Here is a 22290-nt window from a genome sequence, read left to right as displayed (position 1 = left end):
ATTTGTAGAGCAGACATATTATATATTTCTCCATGATTTACAGACAGCTGGTTGGTCTAAGGCATCCGTTTCAGGTACCCCTTGTTCTCATTGACTTCAGTCTCATCATAAATCGGCTCTTGTGGAAAGTCCTAAAGGTTTTGGCTCATGAGGCCTGAAAATTCTTTCAACGAAGAAGTTTTTCTTGGTGGAAAGATAGGCCAAGTGCATCAATGAGCAGCAAGTCATGACCATTTACGGAATTGTACCACAACAAGGGAATCCTTCAAAGATTTTCCGAATTTCATTTGAAGTAGATCGTTCTCCTGACGTTATTTTCATGTCTCTTGGCCTGCCCACATTTTGTTGGAATTATGCTCTCTAGGCTCACTCCCAAGCTGATGCTGTGTTTGACTAGGATTTATTTGTACCACTGTCTTAAACTGCTGCCTTCCCATCATACTGAATGCTTGGAGTCTATTCACAAACATTAGAATCGGTCAAAAGAGCCAGGTCAAAAGAGTAAGATAAAGTTAGCTCCATGGTGACTAATATTCTTAGTTCATAAGTTCCTTCCTATATCCTATTCCTATTTTTGTAGGGGTTATACAAAAGAGAGAGGATGTGGTCTTACGGCTAGAGCGGTCGACCTAGACGCTGGGGAACCCAGTTCGAGTCTTGGCAGGAACGCTAACCATACTGTGATTCCAGGCAAATCACTTAATCTCCCCGTGCCTAACAAAAATTATAAAATGACTGTATCCATCTGTAACTCAATTGGTGCTCATGTGAAGCGCTCTGATACCTTAGGGTCAAGTTTGCAGCTATATAAAACTCCAGGGGGAAAAAAAAGAGTATTAAATCACCATAAAAGTGATTTTGTCCATTCTTGATTGTAAACCATGCAATACAAAAAAATTGCAGGGGCACCTTGGGCTGAGGTGACTACAGCTATGCCCTATTAATATTGGCGTACAACCCAAGAAAAATACCTATGCCCAGACTATGATGGTCTTTGTTGCTGTACATGCTTGCTAACAATTTGCATCTTACAACACGTTTGCATAGTTGTTCAGGATATTTCCACTAACATGCCATCCAGACCAAATGATAAAATTGTATATCTGAAGTTGAAAAGTGCCATTTTAGTAGTCTGATTCCTTAAACCCTAAAAGCTCACCTAAATTTGATACTGGTACGTCAATGACGAAGGAGGCTGTATAACTTTATTTCAAATAGCAACAATTTTATATCTCCTGTAAGGCAGTTTCAGGTTTGCTGGTTGACACTTCTCAACTTTTACCTCAATATCTGAATCTCATTTGAGTCTGTATAATCCTATTGTTCGAGATAATTGAGCAGCGGAATGTGTATCGTAAGAAGCTTGCCACTCAACTTTGTTGGGTGCCAGATTTACTTATTGAAGAATTAAATAAGGACATTTCCCCATGAATGAATAGATCTAAACATGTGTGTCCTTTTTCTAACAGTCTTACACACTATTTTTACGTTTGGTAGTATTCAAAACGAGCATTTAGCTGTTAAGGACGAGAACTCTCACTTACCAGAAGGTGACATGCTTCTTCATTGGGCTCCCTCCTCACACAAGGACCGCAAAGTACCTTGTGTGGGCTACCACTCCCAAATTCACTTTTTCTGACCTGTACAAATGATGTATGCTCCTTGCTTTGCAACTAGTCATTGTGTTAATACTAAAACAAACTTTAAAAAAAGTTTGTGGCACGTTAAGCTCATCGAAAATTAAAGAAACTTGTTTTCATAATTAGTTTTCATTATTTTAAGTTTTTACTTTTATAAAAATTGAATTAATCATTCTCTTTATAGCATAGACATCTTGCATATCCATTTCATCCACGCCCAAACCAACACGTGTTCTGAGATACTGGTTTCTTTTTCAAGGCTTGATACAAATTAATTCAAAGAAAATAAATACATTTTTGTACTCTAAACACAAATATTTAAATTATCAAAAATGTAAATAACTCCACAGATCACAACTTCATTATCCAGTTATCTGAGGCTTCTAATTGTACCTCATTTTAGCAGTGTGCAGTGCAACCCACTATTTTTAAACTTCAAATTGCGGCGAACATTTCATTAGGTGTGTGTTAAACTCACATAATTTGCTTTAGAAGAATTACGCAAAATTACCTCAACATTATGCGAAATTACATGGAATGCATCTCGCGCTCCAAAAATGTCCAGAATGGTCCTTTTGGTAAAAATTTGTCTTGAAAATGTCATTTTGACTTGATTTCTGGTAGCTCGCTTTCAAATCGCTGGTGCTCATGTTCAAATTTGTCTTTTTCTTATAAAAAATTAGCTGAACGGTCCCGCTCGGGTAGAAGATTATAATTGTAAAGAGTATTGAATTGAAAAGTTTGGTGACCGCCCACGTTAAAGGAACAGACGCTCGCATTTAAAACACTGCTGTTCGTCTTCAGATTTGTAGTTTTGCACCAAAAAATGAGCTGAATGGTCCCCTCAGATATAAATTCTACCTGAAATACTGCTTGCGTTAAAAATATTACCTGAGCAGTACATCTCACATTCAAATTTCCCCCTGAAATTACGCAGTGTGGCGCCTGTGTAATAACAATATTGCTCAGTCTTACAATGTCTTACTTTTTGAAACCTTCATTTTGTATATCAGTTAAATTAAATTTGTATTTTTTTGTATAACTAAAGTATAATGAGTACATTTAATTTAGAAAAATATTACATATTGGGTATTGAGATCAAAGTTCACATAATTATAATGTTTTTGATTTAAAGAACTATGCTGAGTTATGGAAAAATCTAACATTTTGACTATATTCTTCCAGATCTTTCCTTATCTTTTTTTCTCAGTTTGATTTCCCTTGCCATATATGCATTATTTTAAAAATGTGAATTTTCTTTTAAATTCTGGTTATATTAAAAAGATTATTTCCAGGGTCAAAGTTCCATGATGCTGGCGTAATCTTGTGTAATTTATCATTACGCTTGTTAAGTGAAGTTACTGAAGTTATGCTGTTAGACCGCATTGCACAGTTATGTGCCATTCATTGCAAATATATATTGTGAGCACATAGTGCAACTGATCAGAATGCAAGCAGGTGCTATTTGCAGCGCTTGTATTTTGTTTTTTTTACTCTATCTTTTTAGCATGAATTACTCCTTTGAGTCCAAGAAATAAACGCCAGATGACGATTTTACATTTCACAGAATTACCTGTAATGTGGATAATGTTTCCACAATTACACAGAATCATGCTAAAACAAAGTATGCAAATTTCATGCACTCCAGCTGTTAAGACTATCCAACATCTTTTGAAGATTTCCACTTGCTACTTACTCTACAGCATGCAAGAGTATGAATGATCCATACTGAAAATATGTTCCTTTCCTACCTGTAAGACTGGTTTTGCAGCTTGGTAGCTTTCATAATATCGGTACCACCCATCTTTCCCTTGCGGCATTGATCTGAATGAGATGCTCTGAAGATATGACGGCTCTTTTAGGAATTTGAAGTCCTAAGTATTACATAACAAAGGATTTCAAATTCTAGTATGTATGCATTGAACTCTGCTATGTTGCTCTGTAAAATGTCTTACCGGATGTGTTGAGAGTTGGCTAAGTTTTTGAACATTGTAAGCAAATCAAAGAGTGTGTTTAACTCCATTGCTGCTGTTTTTATATTGATTCAGTACATCCACAGTGAGATCCCCTAATGGGGTTAGTGATATTTTGAATTTAAAAATTATGTGACTGGCTAAAAGTTCCATGATGCTGGCGTAATCTCGTGTAATTTATCATTACGCTTGTTAAGCAAAGTTCCTGCAATTGTGTGCCATTCAATCTAAAAATATATTTTTGAGCATATGGGAACAGTGCGAATGACCAGAATGCGAGCGGCTGCTGTGTGCAGTGCTTTTATTTTTATTACGCTATCTTTTAAGCATGAATTACTCCTTTGTGTCCAAAACAGACATGAGGACTCGTTCCGAGCTCAAATATAACACCAAATCCTGGTTTTACATTTCATAAAAATACCTGCAATGTAGGTATTTTTTTCAAAATTTCAGAGAATAACGCAAAACCAAATTACTCAGAATTTACACACCCCTGCTGTTAATCTGTCTGACATCTTCTGAAGATTTCCCCCTGCTACTTAATCTACAGCATGTGAGAGTATGGATGATCCATAGTGAAAATGTTCCTTTCCCACCTGTAACTCTGGTTTTGCAGTTTTGTAACTTTCATAATATTGGTACCACCCATCTTCCTCTTGCGGCATTGATCGGATTGAGTTGCTCTGTAGATGTGACGGCTCTTTTACCTGAAGTCCTAAGTTATTACATAAATAAGGGTTACAGAATCTAATATGCATGCACAGAACTCGTTGCTCTGTAAAATATATTGGCCGGATTTGTTTAGAGTTGGCTAATCTTATGAACCTTGTAAGTAAATCAAAGAGTGTGCTTAACTCCTCTGTTGCTGTTTTTATATTAATCCTGTACACCCACAGTGAGATCCCCTAATAGGATTAGTGAAATGGGACTCGTATTAATTATTCAACAATTGACGTGATGCTGTTTACCATCTTGCTTTAACCATTTAACCATCTCAAAAACAAAAACATTTGATTTAATGTTTTGCTTTGTGATTGGCACCTCACAGGTTGGTACATAAGTCTACTGACTTTTTTTATGTGTAGACTCAAGTATCGAAAGAGGAAGAAAGGTCTGGACCACCCCCTGGAGCTTGGCGCACCACACTTCGCAAAACTGGCAGCTACGGTGCTCTAAACACAGCTACCACTCAACCAGAGGAGCCAAAGAACAAAGATCCTGGGCTTCCAAAATCTGCCTCCAGTCCCAGGCTGGCAAGTGAACTTACTGACATGCGAGTGAGTAAGCTCTTTATTACACAAGTAGGATTGCAGTATTGGCCACAAAATATAAACTATGCTTTTAAACCCTTGGTGTGGTTTCAAGCCAGGGAAGAAAGTTGGTGACATAGACAGCTCTCCGCCATTTGTATATCCATCTGTCTTGCTTCGTGCTCTGGCACGTCCATCAGACTTTTTTGTCCTTGGTCTGTTGTAAGCAGTCAGACTACACTTCGGCTTAGCCAAACGTTCAACCAGCATTTTCTGAGATTCATTGAGGGTCTTTGATACTGTGCAATATTTGTCAGCCCATGTGATGTAAGGTTTGCTCTTGAATCTTTTACCGTTTGTCTTTTATGAAATGGTCCAGGTCTCTTTATTATTCTCCTGGGGTGTTGTAACTGTCCTTACTTCAGAAGGTGCAGTAATATTCTCCAGGTTTGGTTTACTATTCTTACTGGGTTTACACAGTGTCCATCTCTCCAAGAGTCTTTGTGTCTGTTTACTTAAATTGATGAGGTTCTGTGTCTTTAATTCTAGTGTTGGCGAGTGTCATTAATGCGGGGATGTTGTCTTAGACCTTCCCCTAGGTTGTACTATCTTCTCTTGTGGCACCTATGTGTCTCTGTCATTCAACTTAGGGTGGTGCTGGTTCTACAGGCTTCATGCTCGAATGGCCCTGGTCCTCTGTCCCTGCATCTGTCTGTCTGGAGTTTGAATGTGCTTGAATGTCTCTCTCTCCTGGCAGGGTAAAGAAGTTACAGAGCCTCGCTTGGCTCGGGTCCCCCCAACTCCAACACGGCGCCTGTTCAGTACCCAGGAAAGCAGCCAGGAAAGCACAAACCGGTGTGTGCCAATAATTTGGTTTCCTCTCTAATTATATCCCTATTTTGCTATCTTCTGCTTGACTGTTTGTGTCTTCCCTAGCGATTCTCTAACTCAGGTGGCTCGCAGCGGCTCCTACACACGTCAGCGTCAGGGCAGTGAGAGCGGAGACGTAGGCCTGAACCGGGCAGGATCACAAACACGGAGGTTTGGTGAATCTAATGGAGGAAAGAAGGAACCCAGCCCACCTCAACCTGCTGACTCCACAATGAGCAGTTCCTCCTACCAGAGGAGGTAAGAGACTCGGAAGTTGTGTAGTAAGTGTAAGGAGAGCAACGTGTAGGGTGCGTGTACCACTGAGAATCCTGGAATTATCTGATATCCTGAGAGTGGATTTTCTTTCCAAGAGGTGTGGATTCCAAAGAGGGGCATGTTTTTATTTCTTGTGATAAGGTCGTAGAATTTAAGCACATAAGAGCTAGGCTTTGTATTTCAGTTTTCTGAGTGCAGTGTGTGGACTGTTATTCATCTGATATTAATGGAGACAGAAGCCACATTTTAATGTTTGTGGGAGTAAGAGTCCAGGCTTGAACATGCTTGTTGCCAGGGCGTGAATGTATGGTTGCTAGTGGCAGTGGTCATCATTTAATGTCCCAGTAGACATGGATCAGAATGTGTGATTTGGCTGGTGCCAGTATCTAAAATATCTGGTAGGAGGAGCCAGCGATTAGAATCAGTTGTGGTAGCATTCAAGGTGTTGGACATCTAGGGTCAGGTGGCAGACTTTAAGGTCCCGGGAGGCATGGTTTGCTGCTTTCCATTGCATTTTGTTATATACTACATTTTGATCTGTGAGCAAAGTGCTAGTTGTTGGAAGTCTTCACGCATTTTTTAATTTGAGCTCCCATGGACCAGCAACTTAAATATACCATCTGTGGGGAAGTGACCAGAGTTAGTATTATGTGGTAGCAGGTGTAAGTGCGTTGACTTCTTGGTGGCAGGGCAAACAGAAGGACCACAGTGTGGCATCCTTCGCCACAGGGTGTCCGAATTTGTAACCTTTTATAGCATAAACCAGAATTTCTGGTTCACTTGGAGTAAAGGGCTCTGTCTGTGATGCTACAGATCATAATCCAAGTGAGCAGTAGCCACAATTTAAGCTTCTTCAATGTTGCGATAAATTAACCTCATTTGTGGTATTTACCAATAACAATAAATGGGCCAAGTGATGGATATCCCCTGAAACATGGTCAATAGCATGGGCTCCCGTGGGAATAGAATGAAATGGTGGTCTCTGGTCAACAGGGAAAATTTAAATTACATGTCACATTGGCAAGAGGTTGTACTATCTGTAGAGCTTTAAATCAAAACACTGTAAAAAATGAGAGAAATTGAAGCACAGAAGCATTCGTTTTTTTCTGATTTTATTCAATGGTGTATTTTTAGTTCTTCTTATGGACGTAAAACAGAGGCTCCAGTTTCTACATCATCTGGTACAAGTATCCCATCCTCTGGGCCTGCAACTCAGACGGCATCCACAGCTGGAACCTCCTCCTCTCGGTGAGGCTCCATTTCACAACCTCTTGGTGGCCAGTTCTACCCCTGTGTTCAGTTTACTTTTCCTTTCTAAGTGTGTTTGGTCTGCAACTGTGTGGATTCCCTTTCTGTAAATGTTCGGTCTCAATCCCTGCAGTTTTCTGCGTCTACCTCTGTGCTGTTTGTCTTCCATCTGTCCAATCCGCTGATTCTGTCACTCTTGCCATGTTGGCTGTCTCTGTTTCTCTCTCTCCCTCAGCATGGTTTATATCTCTGGCTCTGTAGGAATCGTCTCTCTGGCTCTGTGGGGGTCTCGGTTTCAGGCCACACAAGGTTGTGCTTATTTGGCTGCATTGGGTCCTTGCTGTATCTGTCCCGAATGTTATCCTGCATGTTTCTGTTCAGCTATGCTGCATCTTTTTATCATTCAGGACTGTTGACAGCAACTTGGTGTACAGGTTTCTTTCTCTTGCTATACTGGTTTGTGTTCCTGATTATGCAGGTTTTCTCACTGTTCTCTGTCGCTGTTCAAGTAATGTTCTCACTGTTCAAGTTGTCTCTCGATGTGCAGTTTGTGAATCTTTCTGTGTAGTATGCATATTTCTGTCTTGATTAACTCTCACTGTGCACCTTCCTATGTACTTACTTACTTTTCTTACTGATTTGCTTTTATTGCTGAGCTGTCACTGTACTTCCAGTTCTGGTGCTCTCTTTTAGTTCTCCATCCTAGTGTTTCTATTTAACTGACCATCCTGGTAATCCACTTGGCTCTAATTCATGGTGCTTCGCTTGGCTTTAAGTCGTGGTGTTCCCCTTGGCTTTCAGTTGTGGTGTTCTTCTTGGCCAAATGGGCCTAGTCCTCTCCTCGCAGTGGCTCTCATTAATGTTTCCATCATCCAGTTTACTAATATTTTATAGTTCTTTTTTTCAAGCATTGCTGCCTGTTGTCATCATTAACCTTCCTTCTTGTCTTCCCTTTGCGTACTTCATTGTTTTATTGCTATGAGGTTTTCCAATGTGCTTGGTTATGACAACTTTTGGACTGTTGTTGAGTCAAAGATCCTCTTCTTGGTTTTGTGAAGCTGTGGTGCCCAGCCCCTGCATGTTTTCTGCCCAGTCCTCTACATTCTTCCTGATTATAACGCAGGCTTACAGGAGTTAAACCTGTTTTACTGAATGTGAAACATCAGAGCTGTCCTCTGATGTTTCGGGGAAGCCCAAAGATGACGCTTTTTTGTGAGGTTGACAGTCCCCTATTCTCAGGCTGAGCAAGACTGACCACGTTGGCGGCATCAGATTCTAGTCTGGGGCACAGGCCTTTTTTCCAATACTCAACTGGGGGATGACCTGCCAACTCCTTATGGGTTATGTTTATTCTCTTATCGTAATTTGGGTTCTTTACCTTAATGATGTGTAAGGATGATTAATTTGTGTGGATTCACAAGTGTACTTGGATGGGTGAGTGGGAGGCACCCGTTAGTCTCCATATGTCTTGCACAAGTTGGTGGTCTCCTTTGTGTTAATTTTCCGGTCTCCTTTGTGTTAATTTGCTGATGCCCGTCTCATATTACAACCTGCAGTTGTATATCTCCTGTCTCCCTGCCCAAGCTAATTATCTCTGGGAAGTAGAGAGCCATATCTTTAATATTGCTGCAGCTTTCCTGCCAGAGTGAAGCCCAGTTTCCAGTTTGTGATCACAATTGCTTTGTAAATTGCCCTCCTGACTTGGATCCATTACCTATCCATCTGGATCAGCCTAAACTGATTCCAGAAGTAACATCCAGGCTGCATACCAACATCACGATCTGATCTAGTCAGAAACGTACACCTCCAGGATTGGATGAGCGCTTATAAATTCAAAACGTGCAACCTCTGTTTGCTTTGCCTGCACACGAGAGCTAGAGAAGTACTGGCTTCCTTAGCCAGTACAGTTTGACTCTGCTACCTAGGAGGTCCTCTGCATAGTTGCAAAGAGATATGATGACCCAACCAGGCATAGGACTGCTGTGAAATTGCACCTCTATCTGCAAACTATCCCTGGCCCTGGGTTTGGAAGACATGATGAGATGCCTTGCTGGCAGCTGTAGAGAGAAAGAATAAATTACATGTCTGCAAGAAGAGCTGAAGTGCTCTATTCTGGAAGAAGCGAGCTGCTCCACAGGTGATCATCAAGGTCCACATGTTGCGAAGGTCCATTATCAGATAGTCTCAACTGGCAAAGACTGCCACAAAGACCTAGGTTACCCCAACCAGCTGCCCAGAAGATGACTATAATCACATTTGGGTCCAAATGGCTCCATCTCCTTTAATCATTCAGGACACAGGTGTCCCTGATCCATATCTGACCTTCCACAATCCCTTGGCTGCCTATCCTTACCTCTGGTCGTCCCTGGGTGTTTTGACAAAATACTGAATTCAGCCTCCTTTGTGAAATGGCTGGAGAAGTCACCCAGATTTCGGAACTGGTTGGAAAAGTCTTTCTACCCTAGGTGGTTCAAGAGATATTCTATTTTGAACCTACAGTCAAGAGTCCCTAGCCAAGCCCAATAGCCCATTGGACTTACTAGTACATGTTGTACGTAACAACTTACTGGGAAATGTGACTGACATCAGTGTTTCTAGAGATACAGTCCACTGCTCAAACTCACTGAATAGCCAATGGATTGCTATGATGGTTTAACGCCCTAGCCAGCCTCGATCTCCTCCATAGCTCACTGGCCTAACGGACTTGTGCCTCCAAACCTGGCATTGGGGACCGGATACCTAGTCACCCTTGGACACCACTGTAAAGGATCCTAGGAATCACCTATACATACTATATTTGAACAGTGGACTCTTCATTCTTTGGGTGTCTGATTTTTGGGTTATTATTTCAGTTTATTTTTAAGATTGTGGCAGATGCACTGTGAGCATCCATGAGCGTATGCCTGTAGATACCAAAGCCAGATCACTGGATAGCGAAACCAAGAGAACAAAGACTGAAATGCTTTTCAGACCCACACTGCAATCAAACAGTCCCCAATAAGATAACATTGACCATGTCAACATAACCTAGGACTCAATGTTAAATAAACACTAAAGAGCTACAAACACATTTGCAGTCTGATTATTTTGGACCAAGAGGACTAGGCAATCTTGGGTTTCCATGCTTATCTTTGCTTAAGACATTGAATAGTTTTTTATATATACATCTCTAAATCAAGAGAAAGGTAATGACTATCTGGCCCCTGTTAATTGTTATTTTAAGTGCCTCTGTGGACCTGAGTGTTTATTTTCCATCACCTTCTGTAGTAACCCTTGATTGCTCGACGCTGCTATTTTGAGAGTCAATAGCTAAAAGGTATTTTTGATTCACTTTTATCCATTCATCAGACTGAACCCAGGAACTTTTAAGCAGTACATGTGTGCACCAATTGGTGGCGTTGTGGTGCTCTGCATCTGCTTTGCTCCGCTCTCTAAATGACACGTGTAACTGCATATAGATGCCACTTGCGTGCATTAACAGCAGTTCCTATCATTCTGCACAACCAGATGCGTATCTGGGGCTACCACTTGTCTCTTCACAAGACTGTTCTCTTCTTCAAATTGTTTGAAAATCCAGTGTGCAAGGAAAAAATTAATATCTGTGACACATCCCCATAAGGTCTGCCTGGGATCAGAACTCAAATCCACAACCTGCATTGACTGTGTCTTCATTAATCCAAAGGCTGTCCGGAACTGTGAGACGAAGCTTTGTTGCCAAGCACCCAAAGACTAGATTTACCGTAACCGGTCAAAGTCGAAGGGAATGTCCCGTTCCCGAAGCCGTTCCCATGGCCGATCATCGTTGCAGTTGAAGTTAAGTTGTAGAAGAAACATAAAAAGCTTCTCGTCACTCTTGAACTCCAGAGAGAGTGCAATGGCATCAACATGCCTCTTGGTCTTGCTCTGAAAGCTGTTCCCCTTCGGAGCAGATTTTGCCCTTTATCCCGAAGCAAGTTGAGTTTCGGGCCATGAGTGATGCTACGTTTCATAAACAATGGGGTGACCCTGTGTCCCTCAGAACCTGGGTATAAATTATATGTAATACAGTGGTTCTGTCGGGTGAGACCACACAATTACTTTGCTTGACAACAACTTTTCACAGAAAACTAAATATATAAATTGACAAAACAATAAATAATATTTAGAGAGAACACACAAAAAACAAACAAACGCATAAACTTGCGTGGAGTCAGATATGTCGGGTGGTGAGATATTCTTTATGTATAAATTGCATCATTTATATTCACAGGACTCAATTTTAACAGCGCGGGGATGCCTTCGGGTCACCAGGCGCTATACAAATTGCTAAATAAATAAATAAATAAAATATTTCTTTTTAGCAAAGGAAGGCTGCCAAAAATGTAAGCATTATAGTGAATTCGTGAAAAAGTGACATAGTGAGATATGTGACACAAATAGTGCGTAATATATACAAAGAGATTAGAGAAAATATATGTACACAGTAAAACAGGCCAGTATAAGGATAAACAAATGACAATGTTTCTAAAGGTGAATTCAATTCGTTATGAAACAAGGTCTTGGACTGGGCCTCAGAAGTGTCGACGTTTCAACCCTATAAAAGCGATCCTAGATCGTCATGCGGGTCTTCATCAGGACAAAAGCTACACAATGGCAACCTGGAAATGCAAATGAAGCACATATCAAAAATATTCCTCTATGAAAATAACATGAGTTCCACATGCCCCCAAAATATGGAAGCAAGATTGGATGACCATGACTCACCTAACGGGCAGTTTAGGTCGGCCTTGAATTGGCAAAGTGTGGGAATAATCGCTCGTCCAATCAAATTTCTACAGAAAAATTGGAATAGATTGTCTGATCAATTGCCCTATGTGCAGATATTTGATATCCAATGATCCAACTCTCACATGTTATGCGGTACGAAATGTGGTGGTTTGTGCCCCATGACTAAGTGCGAAATAATCTTTTGAGTACATCGTTGTCTGCATGCATATAGCCCTCGCCTGGTCGAGTTCGCTATAGATGTCATAATTTGGTTAGCACTTTTAATACATGTTTAATGTGTCATTTCGTACCGCATAACATGTGAGAGTTGGATCATTAACTATTGTCTGATATTGTCTGATATGATAAAAAAGCACCTCTTTTGCAATGGTTATGCGAATGGCGGCCGAGGTTTTCTACCTCCAGTTACCAACTATGGAGTTGAAGACTAATATCCTTACGGAGGTGCTTTAGCCTGGGCAAAAGAATACTGAGCTGTTGATTCTGTTTAGTTAAGCCCTCACACACCCCCTTCTTGGGCATGGAGAAGACCCTGTTCTAGGCTTCCCATGAACAGATAGACAAAATGATGCTACTGTCCAGCCCTGGTTGAACGGGACTTTTTGACTTGGCACCCCATGCTGGAGAGCCCAGTCCTGCAGGCCAAGCATAATGCTTTCCCTGCCACTCCTCCAGACAGGGAGTCCAACTGCATCAAAACCTTTGGGAACCACATGTTTTCTTCACAAGTTTGTCAGTATGTCCAATTAAAAACACCTGCCTACCAGGGCATTATTCTCACAACCTTTGGACAACGTCACATATGTCCCTGAAGAGTTGCATCCTGTCCTAGGATGGCTATAATGTTGCTACATTTAGCATACACTGTGGATTGGACACCACAGATTGCACAAGTGTAGTTATTAGGAGGCACGCCTGGATGAGGTATACCGGATTCTCTAGCGAAATGAAGTCCACGTTAATGTACATGCCTTTCAATGTCGTTTGCCTTATTGGTCAGAAAGTTGATTCAACCCTTGAGCTTTTTAAGGATAGCAGGGTGCCTTGGCCCTGTCTACCCTGCCACATCAATCTCACCAACAGTCGTGTTCCATCTCAGGCTATGGTAGAGCCTTTCAATATCGCAGTCAAGTTAAGACTGACCAGCAAACCCAAAAGCCTTTTTGTGGCTGTGGCCATGGTACCCACGGATCACGTGGACAACAGGGGCAGCGTGAAGCACAATCTTCCGCCCCCTCCTGCTGCTTCAAAAGCTCTTTAGCTTGTCCTTAAAGCACACAGCTACCCTTTCAGAAGCAGGAGCTGTCTTTTTTTCTGCCAGGTTGTCAAACAAGATCTTTAGACAAGTGGGTTCTACAGATTGTCTGACAATGTTATGCCCTACCATTTCTCGCTCCCCCGCCTCAGCTCCCACCATCCACAGAATGGCAGATGGAGAACAATCTTTCCCTCTTGCAGCAGGAAGTGCAGGTCCTACTGGCTAAAGGAGCTATAGAGAGGGTTCTGGCATCAGAAGTTAGTCTTGGTTGTTACTTTTTGTATCAAAGACGGACGGAATCCTTAGTCCTATTTTAGACCTTCACTCTCTCAATACCTTCCTTCAAAATGAGAAATTCAGGATGCTCACTCTTTCCCAGGTCTTGTCTGTCCTCGACTCTGGAGACTGGGTGGTAGCGTTGAACCTGTTGGATGTCTGTTCACATCCCCATACTACAGGACCGCAGACACTATTTGTGGGGCAGGAGTATTTCCAGTTTAGTGGGCAACCCTCATTAGTCCTTCTTACGTGTTCCTGAAATTTATGGCATTGGTTACCGCATATCTTCAGAGGTCAGGAGTTAGTCTTCCCTTACCTCAACAACTAGCTTTGAATGTGGAATCGCCCCAGGCGGTTGTATGACAGAACAACACGTGCAACTACCATGCATGCCTTCACTTCGCCATCATTACCATGCATACATTGACAACAAACATTTTTTCAACGCATATGGAAAGTTTTGTTGTAAAGGCATGGTCATTAAAAATATATGCGTAGTAAAAAAGACACACAAGCGCAAATAAACGATGGAGATAGGAAGGGTGTTTACACACCTGCTCCAGTTGGATTGTGCATGTTTCCGTTTCATAGCTCCGTAGAGAGGATAATAACAGGGGAGGGGTTGCTGCTGTGGGCCTTCCCACACTTTCTCCCTGCATATCCTCCAATGTGGTGGCATGTTGCTGGACGTCGGCAGCTTCATTCTCACCATAGACAGATAGCGCCGTTGCTCAGTACCCCTTCCGCCATTACCCATCCCCATTCCCCATTACTTAAATAATGTCAGACGCTCCCCTGAAGTGACGCTATGCGTTGAGCACCTCTTTGTTCAAATGCTGTGTTTTGGTGAAACTTGCACGCATGCGCACAGAGACACCCTAATGTTTTTTTATGTTTTTTTTTTTTAAATATAAAAGCTTCAGATTCCCCTTCGATCTATTTATTGTTTTGGCACAGAGCCTGTGCTTCCCCAATGCCTCTTCCAAACACTTAGTAACTACAAGGACAGCTTGGTTGAACATATGTAATATTTTATATGTCAATGAACTATAACTCCCAGAATCCTGAGGGAGTGAATGTGAAAACTTGCATCTACTGTTGGAACCGGGACAAAGAGGTGTGTTGAACGCATATGACTTTACCTAACCCTGAGCCCTGAAGCCACCCCCTGCCGCAGCCCCCTAGGTGTACAACGCGGTCCTTTACAACGAACATGCCTTTACCATGCATGCTTGATTTCATAGTAAAGGCATGCATGGTAAAGGCATATTCGTGGTGAAAGATTTGTGGTAACAAACATGCGTGGTAAAGGCATGTTTGTTGTAAAGGATGCATGATGGTCATACGTGGTTATGACCACGTGGTAATGGCTTTTTCCTGCTTCAGGCTTTTGTCACCTGCCTCCAGACTATGGCAAACCTCCTCATTTCGTTGGCCTTCACTGCAAAGGTACACCTGTATCCTTCATAGATGCTCCCCTTCATCGGAGCCATGTTTGATCAGGTGCAATTTTGTGCTTTCCTCCTAGAACAGAGAGCCCAGGACATTCAGGATATGATCCTGATGTTTCAGCCTCTGTCCTGGATCTCATTAAGGATGACTCTGATGCTGCTGCTGCTAATGGCCTCCAGCATCCTTTTGGTCAAGCATGCCTGGCGGCATACGCAGGCTCTGCTGTGGAATCTGTAGTCCCAGTGGGCGCAGCATTGGGTGGACCGCTCTGATCATGTCCGGATTTCAGGGAAGGTTTTAAAAGTCCTGCAGTGCTTGAGTCCAAATGGATTAGTGACAGACTCCTCTCCCTATGCCATCCAGTGCTGACAGTGGTGACCAACACATTATTTATGGGTTGCAGCACCCACTTCGGCAAGGTGGAGATCAGAGCCATCTAGTCTGCGGCAGAGTCCCAACTCAACATCAACATTCCAAAACTGCGGGACATCTGCTTGGCGTTGAAGTCCATCCTACCATCTATAAAGGGGCGGGGAGGATAATGGTGCAGGGGCTCACGGACAACACCACCACCATGTGGTATGGCAACAAACATTGTTGGGTGGGGTCATGGCCCTGTGCACAGTGGGATCTACAAACGCCAGGGCAGACGAACCCAGCCACCGACACCTAACGGATCATGAGTGGCAGTTAAATCCAGAGGTGGTGCAAGGCAACTTCCGCAAATTGGGAGAACCGTGACTCGATCTTTTCACCACTGAAGAGAAAATGCAATGCCTGCACTTCTGCACATTGGAGTTTCCAAGGCGTCTTGCTCTCTTTCTATCTCTAAGACGCATTCTGCCTGGAGTGGAACTCTGATCTCCTTTACACCTTTCCTATCCTGCCCGAAATCTGAAGAAGATCAGGAACAAACAGACCCTAGTCATCCTAGTGACTCCAGATTGTGCACTCAGAGTGGGATATCCAGAACTCTCGAGCATCTGTCCTCCGACCATGCTGCTACCTCTGGAGGATCTAGCAGGGCAGGGTCCTGCACTGGGCTGTGCGCAGTCTTCACCTCCATGCTTTGACAGTAAAAAGCGACAGCTGATTGCATTCGACTTTCCTCCCATTGGGATAAGTTTGTAGCTTGGTGCGGTACAGGGCAGATTGACCCGTTTCAAGCCTGGCTATCCAAAGTGCTGTTTTTTGTGTATTCCCTAGCCCAGGAAGGGCTTGCTTTGGGTACCTTTGAAGGGTACCTGTCGCCTCATTTGGCTTTCTGTGGTTGTCATATCAGCTCTGTTTGTTGAAATCACCCATTGTGATACGTTATTTGAAGGGCTTGCAAAACTTGTTTCCACCCTCTCCCTTTTTCATGCCCAGTGGGACCTTAACTTCGGCCTCACCTTCCTAATGTGTACTCATTTTGAACCATTGCACAGCTGTCCACTCTTCCTTTTTACACTCAACACAGTGTTCCTTACTGCCTTAACATCAGACAGGCGGGTGACGGAGTTGCAAGCCCTCCATCAACCTGCCTTACACTATTTTCTTCCCAGGCCAACTGGTCCTGAAAACCCAAGCTTATGTTTTTACAAAATTGTTGACTCCTTTTAGTGCCAGGAGGGGAGACTCCATCGTCTGGATCATTTTTTTTCATTTTCATTTCAATAACTTTATTCGATTCGAAAAAGAATCATAAAAGTATACATATTTAACATACAAACTCACAAATGGTATTTCTTATCAAAAAGGTATGAATACGTGGCAAAGACCGTATATCAAAAACACATTTTCTATGGACACTATATTCTTTATAAAAAGTTCTTTAAATTTCAATACAATAACACTAATAAAAATGACATTAAAAACAACAAACAATTTATGCAGATCTATTACTCCAGATTTCGCAATGGACTCACGATCAATTTGTATCTCTGCGGACATTTAATAACTTCCTATCAATAATGATTTCTGATTGAGAGTACCAATCTAATAAAACTGATCATAGAGCTACATATAGCAGCAGTTTGTAATGTTCTTAAATGTTCAAAACCTTCCTTAAAATTGCAAGGTCTAATTTCCCTTAAGATAGGTTTAATAAAACGATCTATTGGAGCTTTGTAAAGTGTGCAGAAAAGTACAAAGTGCAGAGTACTTTGTTTAGCTACATTGTCACATGGGCAAGGGGGTAGCCTCTCACACCAACCCCCTTGCTTCTGGAAAGCAACCAGAAAATGCAATATTTTTAACCGAAATCTGATCAAATAAAAAAGCCACTGCGTATGTGTAGTGAAAGACAAATAAAATTGATGCTGTAGTGTAACTGCCTGGTATAATGGTTGTTCTTCATATTTAGATGAGCCCAGTATACTACGATATGCATTCTTAATCGCCATCTTTGAGCCTGGGTTAATAGAGTCAGGATTATCATATAAATTACCAAGGCCAATTTTATGAAAGGTTTCCTTTACATAACTTATCCATGGGATCCGCATGGCATGATCCAGATTTACACAATCTTTCAAAATTTCTTTTGAAAGGTGCAAATCATCTGAGGACCATACTTTTCCCCATAGGAGCAATGGGGACATATGGATACTATCGCTCACAAAGTCAAGGCCCATCTCGGAATGACAAAATATATTAGGAGAACTATTTGAAACTGATAAAAGACGTTTTAAAAACTTGTTCTCCATAACTTGTAATTGGACTCTTTTATGGTATCCCCACACCCCTGCTCCATAGGTAGCAACTGGCAAGCATTTAGATCTATACAATGTCTTTAATTCAGCAATAGGTTTTTGGCCTAATTTACTTGTAAAACGAAAAAGGGCCTCTATAGATCTTGTTGTCTTTTGTGCCCGTGTTGTTATTAGAGGATCCCAATTCAAAGTTTTATTAAAAAGATTTCCCAAATAATTGAAATTTGTGACTTTGGCAATAATCAAATTTTCTATAACAAATTTACAAGTTTTGGTCCTATTTGGGCCACAGACCATAATAAACGATTTTGTAAAATTAACCTTTAGATCTAGCCCCAGCATAAATTCATTAAAAGCATTCAGGCATATTGGCATACTATTTGCAGTGAACGTCATCAATACAGTGTCGTCTGCGTAGGACAATAAAGGTATTTGTTTGCCATTTATTTTAGGAAAGTCCGCACCTTTTTCCAATAGGAATTTTTCTAAACCATTTGTGTAAACTAAAAACAAGAAAGGGGCCAAAATGCAACCCTGACGGACGCCTTCAGTTGATGGGATCGGCCCTGTCTTTTCGCCCCCAGGGCCATATCGAATGGACACAGAGGTAGCAGCATGTAGTCTCCGCAACGTTCCTCGAACCCCATAGACTCCATCAAAAACCCCAATTTCTTCCTACACACACTGTCGAAAGCACTGGATAGGTCCATGAAGGCCAGGTGTATAGAAACACCCCTAGCCTTCATGTACTTACCCATGATCAGGGCCAGATTGAGACACTGCTCCGTCGTCCCCCTACCCTTTCTAAACCCATACTGTGAGTCCACAATAAGGCCAGAGGTATTTGCCCATATATATCACTCTCCCCATAAGTTTACAAGAGGCATCAATCAAGGAAATTGGCCTGTAACAGCAAGGGTTACTTTTATCACCTTTTTTGAAAATTGGCACAACTACTGCCTTTTACCAAGATAAGGGGATACGTCCCACGATGATCGCCTTGAAAACGTTAAGCAACAATGGTGCCCAAACTTCAAGATTGTTCTTAAACAGATTCAAGGGTACAGCATCAGGACCTTGTGCCTTAAGTGGAATACCTTTTCTCAGTGCCTCCTCCACCTCTCCCAAAGTAAGTGAGCGACTAAATTGTTGTTCAGACTCAATGTTAAAATCAATTTCATCCTCACCTTCGCTTAACAATGTGACACCCTTTGGGTTGAAAATCCTGGAATAATGGATCTCCCAGGCTTCCCCAGTTATATGGGCAATCATAATTCTATTTTCATTACTGAGAAAGGGACGATTTATTACCTCCCAAAATAATCTACTGTCCCTTAAATCAAAGGCATCCTCGAGGTCATCCTATGCTTGCTTTTTCAGTTCCAATTTCCTTTATCAATGGTTTCTTTATAATTTTTTCTTGTCTTTCTAACCAGTTTCTTGTCCCGAGGGACTCCATGTAACGCCTTCCTCAATAGTGTTTGAGCCGCGGAGCATTCAGCATCAAACCATTTATGCTCCCGAGTATCCCCTGTCCCTGCAGGTTTGAGTAGGTATGTGGCCACACTCCCAGAGAGAACTTCAAAATTCTGAACTATCAATTCAGGGTTACAAGTGCTCGTTAAACAAATATCTACTTGCGATCGATTAATTCTGAAAATTGTTTCCTCCTATTTTATAGGATTTACCCTATCCCACTTTAACCGAAGGCCATGATTATGATCATATTTCATCATATGTTCAAAGGACTGTTCCCTGTCAACAATGGTGCTCAATATAAGAACAAGTGGATTGTGGTCACTGGCTGGATTTATTTCTATTTTAAAATCATCAATAAGATCAGCATACCTGCTCGAAATTAACACAAAATCAATTATACTCATTTGGCCCCCAGTCCCTTGAAAAGTTGGTATTGGCGCCGTTGGGGTACTGGTCAACATTTCTAACATGCAGAAGTCATTTACCACAATGATGTCATTCAAGGCATCACCCTGTGTAGTGTGCTTAAAATGTGAAAGTGGTTGCTCATTTATATCAAGTAGCCTGCAGGCCCTGGTTCCACTCTGGCAGCATGTAGTACAATTAAAATCACCCAGCCAGATAATACAGAGGGGTGAAAAACTTTCAGTCACTTTCGCTATTTCAGCCTGTAAACCATCTATAATAGGTATATTGTGGATGTCAAAAATATTATAGTACCAGTTAATTAAAAGTAATGGGACCGGGAGGAGGTATTTGATCAAAATCAGTTGATACCATGGAGAGGCCACTATTTTATCTATTTTCAATGACTTATATTTTACCGAAATGGAAGTCATTAGGCCACCTTTTGCTCTCCCAGCCAATGAAAGTTCAGCCTGGACAATAAATGAACAATATCCATCCAAATTTTGATCAGTTCTGCTCCAAGACTCTTGGAGACAGATTATATCAAAGGATTTAATATATTTCATCCATACCTCGTCCCGTAATCTTCGTGAAATGCCTGCCACATTCCACGAGATTAGACGAAATGTACATCTATCCATTTGTTTGCTTATTATGTCTGGATGTTTACTCAGGCTAACACCATCCCCCATTTGGCCAACCTGTATGGAGTTCTGGTCATCCTCCCCATCTATAGCCAAGGCCCGCGTTATTCCCTCATCAAGAGGCAGCTGGAGCTCACCACCTTCCCCCAGGTGATCTGTGGCCAATATCTGCTCGTTGTTTTTCCCATGACATAATAACGGTATAGTCATATCCTTGGCATCAATTTTCTTAGCAGGCCCTATTTGTAGTCAATCGACCTCAGCCAAGGTACTTAAGGGGCCAAAGCGGTTTGCATGAAACCATGGTGGACACTGTGGTTGCTGGTTTACTTTATTTTGGGAATCTATTCTTATTGGATTAGGTTGCCATGCAGGTGGGCGATAAAAGAACCCCAACGGTAAAATCATAACCTCTGATTTCCCCATGAGTTGATTAGACATCCTATCGATTATCGTTCTCACCAGCCCTTGGGACTTAAAAGTTAAAACTATACAATCCCCCTCCAGTGATTTCTCACTTGGTCCAACCCATCTGACCCTACGAGCCATTTTAATTTCCCAGGGCATTACAGTTTACTCCTGTCTTGGCATTTATAAGGTACAGTGATTTGTTCCTCAAGGACGGCCAGTCCTCCCCTTCCCCTGATGTTAATGGGCATACATTTGCTAAGACAACAATGTAGGGTGTAGTTTGAGGTGGCAATTTTAGAGTTGAATCTGGACTATTGGCTACCAAAACGCGTGGGGAACATTCCCTAGCAGGGATCTTTACTGGTCTTCCTTCATTTTGAGTGTTTCCTGCCCCTGGTAGTTTATTCTTACTCATAGAATTTATACTTGGATTACCTTCCTGGGTCGAGCTGTTCACTTCCGCGAGGTGATCTATATGACCCCTAGGAATCCCTGACTGCGTCATTCTTGGCCCCATACAGTCCAATATGGCAATTTCCCCACTTCTATTTTTACCCATTTGGTTATTCAGCTCAGGCCTCAATTCAAACTGCGATACACCAGAATTTGAATGTTGAGTCTCTATACATAGCAACCGATTATCAATATCAGCCAATCTAGACAAAATAGGTTGTAAATGAGCATTCATCACTACCTCCATCCTATTCCAAAATCCTTCCTCCATGCTCTGGTGTATAATCGGGGCCATCTGATTAGGTGTTCTATTTATTGATGTGGAGTCACAGCTCTCAGTCACTAATTCTGGTGCTAACTGAGTGGTCTCTTGTATGGCCTTCTTTACCGGGGGTTTAGGAATATGCTGTTTACGAGATCTCTTTACTACCTGACCCTTTCGTTTTTTACCCAATGGGGCTGGGCTGCTTCCGCTTATTTGTTTAGTTTTTTGTGCCCTTGTTATTACAGTTGGTTTAATTCTTTCGATCGGAGAATCCGAAATCTCTTGGATTCTGGGAGAGTCTGGGAGCAACAGGGGAGACCCATTAGATTGAAATCCTTCTTCCAAGTGACCCCCATCTAGGTTTGTATTGATAGTACTGGTAGCAGCATTGCAACTCTGATGCAATTGTGAGTCTAGTGACAACCTACGTTTGGTTAACTTAATTTCATTTACAATTACAGATGTAGCTTTTATTAAAAAGGCATCCAGGGTACCTACCAACCCTTTCCCTTTACCTTCCTTTGTTTTTGTCATTAGTGACATAGCTGCGGCTAAAACACAAATTAGAATAAATTACAGCCAAAGAAGGCCTCCTACCTGTAAAACCGCATACATGAATCCCACTCAATTAACAGCAATCGTCACCCCGCACGATATATACAAGATGTAATGTCCAAACCACTGTCCTTATGGAAGTACCAAAAGTCTTACTTCATCCGATTTGTCAAATGTTAGTGCCGTGGGCCCGGCCTGGCCTCTTCTGGCCCCTGACGGCCCGCCCTTTACCCGGGCTTAGCAACGCAGGGGCTCTCCCAAGTTCTTAAGCGCCTCCGGGAATGCGTGGAATGGGCGTGTGTAGCTGCGGCTTCCTGCTGCAAAAACTCTCGGGCAATGTAGTCTCTCCGCTCTGCGGCCACGCTAGAGTGA

General features: G+C 42.0%; 1 protein-coding gene across 2 annotated transcripts in view; it reads left to right on the top strand.

Moving 5' to 3' along the window:
- The window catches only part of LOC146857829 (protein phosphatase 1 regulatory subunit 12A-like), a 600392-nt gene that overhangs the window by 411604 nt on the left and 166498 nt on the right, over positions 1-22290 (top strand). For both annotated transcript variants that reach the window (XM_085648504.1, XM_085648505.1), the window contains exons 10-13: positions 4699-4890; positions 5621-5718; positions 5800-5991; positions 7144-7257. In XM_085648504.1, coding sequence (XP_085504630.1) covers positions 4699-4890; positions 5621-5718; positions 5800-5991; positions 7144-7257 — 596 coding nt within the window. The remainder of the gene's footprint in view (positions 1-4698; positions 4891-5620; positions 5719-5799; positions 5992-7143; positions 7258-22290) is intronic.

This window comes from Triturus cristatus, chromosome 3_2 (assembly GCF_964204655.1).
Source record: "Triturus cristatus chromosome 3_2, aTriCri1.1, whole genome shotgun sequence".
NCBI lineage: Eukaryota > Metazoa > Chordata > Amphibia > Caudata > Salamandridae > Triturus > Triturus cristatus.
Note: the sequence above shows the minus strand (reverse complement) of the source record. Positions and strands in the feature narration are given on the sequence as shown.